The sequence below is a fragment of the Stenella coeruleoalba genome, assembly GCF_951394435.1.
Source record: "Stenella coeruleoalba genome assembly, chromosome: 3".
Taxonomy (NCBI): domain Eukaryota; kingdom Metazoa; phylum Chordata; class Mammalia; order Artiodactyla; family Delphinidae; genus Stenella; species Stenella coeruleoalba.
The window spans coordinates 68,303,660-68,310,652 of record NC_137148.1 but is presented as its reverse complement, the minus strand read 5'-3'; the positions used below and the strand labels follow the sequence as shown (position 1 = coordinate 68,310,652).

Sequence of the window (6,993 nt, the reverse complement as noted above, 5' to 3'; positions counted from 1 at the left end):
CCCAGGAAGGGAGGTGTGGATAGTGACCTGTGTTTGCACACAGGCTTCTTGGTGGCTGCAGCAGCAGCCTTAGTGTTTCATGCCTGTCTCTGGTGTCTGCACTGATAGCCACAGCTCATGCCCATCTGTGAAGCTCATTTAGGTGGTGTTCTGAATCTCCTCTTCTTGCGCACCCCAAAACAATGGTCCCTTGCCTCTTAGGCAGGTCCAGACTTTTTCCCAGACTCCCTCCAGTTAGCTGTGGCAAACTAGCCCTCTTCAAGATGTGGTCATGCAGCCAACCCCAGTCCTCCCTCTGGGATCTGACTTCCAAAGTCAGAGCTTCAGCTCCCAGCCCCCAGACCCCCCTGGCGGGTGAGCAGACAAGCCTCTCAGCCTGGTGAGTGCTGGTCAGCACCAATCTTCTGTGCAGGAATCTCTGCGCTTTGCCCTGTGCACCCCTGTTGCTGTGCTCTCTTCTGTGGCTCTGAAGCTTCCCCCCAGCCCACCCCCTTCTCTGCCAGTGAAGACGCTTCCTAGTGTGTGGAAACTTTTCTTCCTTCACAACTCCCTCCCTGAGGTGCTGGTCCCATCCCTATTCTTTTGTCTCTGTTTTTTCTTTTGCCTTACCCAGGTAATTGGGGAGTTTTTTACCTTTTGGGAGCTCTGAGGTCTTCTGCCAGCGTTCAGTAGTTGTTCTGTAGGAGTTGTTCCACATGTAGATGTATTTTTGATGTATTTGTGGGGAGGAAGGTGATCTCCATGTCTTACTCCTCCGTCATATTGAAGGTCCCCCCAACATAATCATTTTCTATTCACAGATGAAATAATTTTCTATGTGGAAAATCTGAAAAACTCAGATATTTTTCTAGAATTAATAGAGTTTATCAAGCTTTAGTAAATAAAGTCAGCCTAAAAATGTAAATTTTATTCCTACCTACTGGCAAGAAACAATTGGAATTTAAAAAATTTAATTTACTGTAGCACTAAATAAAATTGAAAGATTAGGTAGAAACCTAACAAAAATATATTCATGTTCTCTGTGTTGAAAACTATAAAGCACAAATGAAAATAATTAAACAACAAACTGAAGAGATATACCATTTTCTTAGACAGGAAAACTCAATATTTTTAGGAAATAAATTATCCACAATTTGATCTGCAGATTCAGTGCAACCCTAATTAAAATTCCAGCATGATTTTTGTAGCTATCTTATGGGTGAGTGTAAAATTTATATGGAAAGACAAAGAAACTTGAATTGACAAAAATGATTTTAAAACTGAAGAACAAATTTGGAAGATCCACACATTTCAATTTAAATATTTACTTGAAAGCTACACTAATCAAGACAGTATGGTATTGGAAAGAAGATATATCCACAGATTGATGGAACAGAATTAGACTAGAAAATAGATTTCCCCAAATTTATTCAATAGAATTTTTTTAAACAAAGTTAGAAAGCCATCCACTGGATGCCTTCTTCTCCCCTTTTTCCCCTTCCATTTTTCTTCTACCCCACCACCTGCCCCCACCCACCCCCCCAACAAATTATATTATCTATACCCGAATCCCAGTTCGGCCGCTCAGGTGGCACAAGGGACTACTACCATCATCTGCAGGTTCATCTTAGGCTCACCAGCTCCCAGACACTGCTAATGCCACATTTGATCATAGTCAGGTGCTCCAGGGAGAGGCCCCAGGCAACACCTGACAGGTTCTCAGGGAGCCCCATGGGCAGCAGCATCTCAGGGCAGAAGAGTCCAGAGCTCCGGACCTCCACCCACTTCTTTAGGCCTTGGTGGTAACTGAACGCCTCCTCACTGGGCTCTGTGTAGGGATTGTAGGCTGCCTTGAAATGAATGATACCAGATTGGTGAAGAACTCCCTCATGATGTCCACGAGATGGCCTGGGATGAGGTGGTGGTCAGCCACAATGTCTAACATCTGGTGGAATTCAGCCAGGTGCGAGTCCTCCAGGTCTTGTTCCAGAACACACCGTTGGTGTTTAGGTTCTTGGTGGGGCACAATGGACTTGCCCAGGGTGGAAGCGGCAGAGCGCACTGAGCTGACGGTCGTGGTGTGTGTGCTCGTGCAGCAGGCTTTTCCCGTCTCGTCCTGCTCCCTGCAGTCCTGGTTGTTCCCCCATGAGTGGCGGCTGACCTAGGACCAGGCCTGCTTGACCTGCTGGACATAGTCCACTGGCAGCTGCAGGGCCTCTGCTGGGTATCCCAGGAAGAAGGTGTCATGCTAGTCGTGTGCTGAGTGATGCTGGGGCTGGAAAAGGGCATCAAAAAAAAAAATCCAGAAGGATTGCTTGAGGAGATGGTCTGTTGGCAACCCTGTGAACCTCAACTCCAGAAAGATCAGCCGGAGAGCTGGGTGCAGACCTTGAGTAGGGTGTGCAGGTGTCCGCTGTTGTGGAGGATCCTGGGGGCTGAGAAGTTGTAGGGCTTAAAGGACGGTCCCACTCAGAACTGCTGGAAATCATCTCTGGGGCCAGTTCCACCTCCTGCTTGGAGATGCTGGTGCTGAAGATGCTGCCTTTTCTTACCCAGCAGGTTACTTCAGGGTTACTTCAGTCAGCAGCTTCCTGTTTCTGAGCTCACTTCTCTCCTCCTTGCCTGCCCTCCCGGGACCAGGTGGAGCCACCACTGCACCTCATCCTCCACGCTGTCCACCACTCTGAACAACCGGGTCTTATTGGGCACACCTTTGTCCACTCAGAGTCACTTGTTGGACAAGGCTTTGCTGAAGCCTGTTTTGTCGCTGGGCAGTCACAGGAGTTGCCTCTGGCCAGGCCTTGGGGCAGAAGGGGCAAGACTTGTTAAGAAACACCCAGGGCTCCTGGCTGCCCTCTCCGGGTGTCGTTCTTACCCTCGGCTGTAGGCTCCCACCATCCGATTAGAATATTTTAAGAAATATTATGTATTGTACTGTTGCCGGTGAAGGTGGCAGACATTTACATGCCCCTGGGGCGGAATGTCACAGACAGCTGTTTTCACAATGTTGGCCATCCACTGGACAGAATAGCTGCTCTTCTTGTTTTGGATGTTAAGCATCTGTTCGTCCACCACCTTCATGGACATACAGCTTCTGAACACGATGGTCACAGTCAGATAGCAGCCATGGCAGAGGCCACAGGTGGCCATCATATTCTTGGTGTCTGACATCTGCTGGGTAAGCTCCGGCACTGTCAGGGCCCAGTGCTGCTGGTTTTCCTGGCTGCTTAACACAGCAAAGCCGACATGAAGAAGTGCAGGTGTGGGAAGGGGACCTTGTTCATGCCAGCTTGCGCAGGTCAGCATTGAGCTGGTTGGGGAAGGACAGGCAGGTAATGACCCCACTCGTGGTGGCCAACTCCAGGTGGTCCAGGTCATTGTAGGTGGGCGTGGTCAGCTTTATGGTTCTGAATCAGACGTAATGGAGAGCATCATTATCAATGCAGTAGGTCTCATCTGTGTTTTCTACCAGCTGGTGGACCGAGTAGGTGGTATTATAGGGCTCCACCATCCTATCTGACACCTCAGGCAAGGGCGCCATGCTGAAAATGTTCATGTTCCTATCTAGATATGCCTCCTGGATCTTGGTGATGAGAAGAGTACGCATCCCAGATCCAGTCCCTCCACCCAGGGAGTGGGTCATCTGGAAGCCATGCAGGCAGTCACAGCTCTCAGCCTCCTTCTTCAGGACATCTTAATAATGAAAAATTACTTGTAGTTCTAAATGAAAAATATAAAACTATAAAACATCTACAAAATGTTCTTTTTAGAAGAAATTATAGGAGAAAATTTACCTGACTGTGGTTTAGGCAGAGAGATATTAGATACAACACCAAAAGCATGATCTATTTAGGAAAAGAAAAGATAAATTGAACTTTTTATAAATATAAATTGAATTTTTTTAAAATGAAAATTACTATTCTGCAAATGATACTACTAAGTAAATAGAACGACAAGAGACACACTCATAGAAAATATTTACAAATCAAATTTCCATTTCAGGACTTGTTTCCAGAATATAAAAATAAATCTAAATCTCAAAACTCAGCAGTAAAAATCAATAAACAATATGTGGGAAAGATCTGAAGATAGGTGTCACCAAAGAAGATGGAGATATGGCAAATAAGCATATGAAAAGATGCTTGACATTTTTAATCTTTAGGGAGTTGCAACTTAAAACTTCAGTGAGGTAACTATACACCTATCAAAATGCCAAAACAAGCAAACAAAGTAACAATAACAACGCTGGCAATAGCAAGTGGTGCTAACGATGCAATCCCCTAGAAGTCTCATACATTTTTATTAGAAATGCAAAACTCTACAGCCACATTAGAAAACATTTTGGCAGTATTTTATAAAGTTGAATGTGCTTCTATTTACCATAGGACCCAGCAGTATTACTCCAAGGCAAATGAAAACATATGTTCGCGCACACACACACACATGCACACTAAATATTTATAACAGCTTTATTCACAGTCACCAAATATTGGAAACAAAACAAATGTTTCTCAACCAGTGAATGGATAAACAAACTTTTGTATATTCTAACAAATAGATGACTCCCAAATCTTCAATGTAACTGGCTAAGTGAATGAAGTTAGACACCAAACACTATATATTGTATGATTCCATTAATATATGCTATTTTGGAAAAGGCAATACCATAAGTATAGAAAATTAGATGAATTGGTGCCACACATTGGGTTTTGAGAGGGAGAGGATGAATATAAAGAGACTGTATTTGGGATGGAACTGTTCTTCGTGAAACTGTAGTGGTGAATATACAGTTCTATGAATTTGTCAAAACCTGTGGAACCATACATCATAGAGTGATTTTTATATACAATTTTAAATTTAAAAAATCAGGATTGTGAGATAGAAGGAGTGTGACAAAATAACTGAACTACAATTGAGTCAAATAACCATACTGAAGGGGATGGGAATAAAAAGAATCTCATTTTAAATAATTTTGGGAAGTAGTGTTTTGACCAGATATTGTAAGGGTAAATGTATAAAGAAATGTATCCAAACACTCTAGTTAGTAAATGTGTTTCTCCCTTGGATATGGCTGAACAAATCTAAAACTATTGTTATAAGAGGGTTGAACAAATAAGTAAATTTTTTGTACATGATGAGAGCCATGTTTCTGACTTTTTTTTTGGAGGGGAGTTATAAATAACTAAATGGGGAAAATTAGAATAAACCTTGCAGTGCTGGATTGGAGTAAGTATCAGTACAGACATATAGATGATAAGTGACAGATTACACACATACATGCATACGTAATTATTGATGTGTATTTATGCAGGAATTGGTAAATATATATTCCTAGATCTTTTCACTAAGAAGAAATAGAAGCAATAACAATAAGTACACCTAATGTCCAGATCTCGGTTTCTAAATATAATTTTCCAATAAAAAGATTCAAGGGTCCTTGGTGAAACTATTGATTTCAGGGCTGTGGGAAGAAAACTACAAGATGAGCCTAGAGCATCTAGCAGTGTCAGAGATGAATACATTTAATGAAAAATAGATGGAGGCATGTTAAAAGGGCACAGGAGTCAACCTGAAAGAGCTCTCAATGGACAAAGCTGCTGGAACAACTTGAGCAACAAAATATTGAATGCCAGAATAGGATTATAACCCCCAAATAAAATAAATATGCATGAGTCCACATGTATAAATAACTAACTGAACAAATAAATGGGAAGAAAGCACATCTCTTCCTTATAGAAGAATGGATGTAGGAGGAGTGAGGGATAGAGAAAATCATCATTAGAACACTACAGTAAAAACTGCTACAGGCAAGATCCTCAGTGAGTGATAAAATTAGTGAACATTTAAGCAGAAGTTGTTATATTCATATTGTCAAAATATTTCCCCCAATTATTTAGTAATTAAAAAAGGAATAATAGTGACTTTATAATGTAGAATCCTTAAATATACATACTTCACCAAATTAAGGTAGTATCAGTAATATTTGTCAACATAATGTATACCCTAATATGGTGCACTGAGAGCCATCACTTCTGTGATAGCCTTCCCCAAAATACATTATAGCATACAAAGAAGAACAACAGCAAAAATAGGCAAAGCCAGACTTCTCTTTGAAATTATTCCATGGTATGCAACAAAGGAGAAATTTCCCCAGAATTTTGATGGAAATTCATTTTGAACTCAGAATTATATAACTAGCAAAAATTAAGATGGAAAGGGCAAAAAAGATATTTGTAGACATGCAGTGTCTTGGAGTGTTCTGTGATGAGAAAATGCTAGACAAACTCAAATTGAGGGACATTACAAAAATAAAGTGGCCATTGCTGTTCAGAATGTTCAAGGTCTTGAACTATATGAAAAGACCAGGGAACTTTCACAGATAAGTGATATAACAACTAAATGCAAGGTGAGATCCTGGATTGTATCCTGGAACAGTAAAAGTCTATTAGTTGGGGGGGGGGGGGGGCGGGGAAGGTAAACTGCACAAATTCTACTGTTTAATAGTACTGAACCAAAGTTAGTTTCTTAGTTTCATTAATAGTACTGTACCAGAGTTACTTTCTTAGTTTATTAATAGTACTGTACTAAAGTTACTTTCTTAGTTTTGATAATTGTCCTATATTATGTAAGATAAATATTCACAAAGGAAAACTTAGAGGATACAATGGGACTGTCTGTAGTATTTTTGCAACTCTCTAAGTCTAAAATCATAAGATTGATCTTTTTTAAGTTTTAAAGTTTTGTAGGATAACATTGAGAAAATTTTCCTAAACCAAGAGCAAAAGTCAATGATGTGAAAAATATCACAGAAAATTCATGAATATAAAATATCAATCCAAGTAGGTCCAACAATCAGAAAGAAAATCATAAAGGAAATATTAGAAACAAATTATCAGAATTTAGAAACAATAAGAGCCATTCGATTAAATATATCCACTAAATGACTCAAAAATAAATGTTAAAATCCCTTTTCCTAAAGGCACAACAGATTTTCAAATCCCATGGACAAAGAGA

General features: G+C 40.8%; 1 protein-coding gene across 1 annotated transcript in view; it reads right to left on the bottom strand.

Moving 5' to 3' along the window:
* Positions 1-1,768: 1,768 nt before the first annotated feature.
* Positions 1,769-6,993, bottom strand: part of LOC307184853 (tubulin beta chain-like) — a gene marked incomplete at both ends in the record, with an annotated part of 53,004 nt that continues 47,779 nt past the window's right edge. The window contains 7 exon segments of the mRNA XM_079918628.1: positions 1,769-2,110; positions 2,691-2,779; positions 2,915-2,939; positions 2,941-3,224; positions 3,227-3,262; positions 3,265-3,391; positions 3,395-3,672. Coding sequence (XP_079774754.1) covers positions 1,769-2,110; positions 2,691-2,779; positions 2,915-2,939; positions 2,941-3,224; positions 3,227-3,262; positions 3,265-3,391; positions 3,395-3,672 — 1,181 coding nt within the window.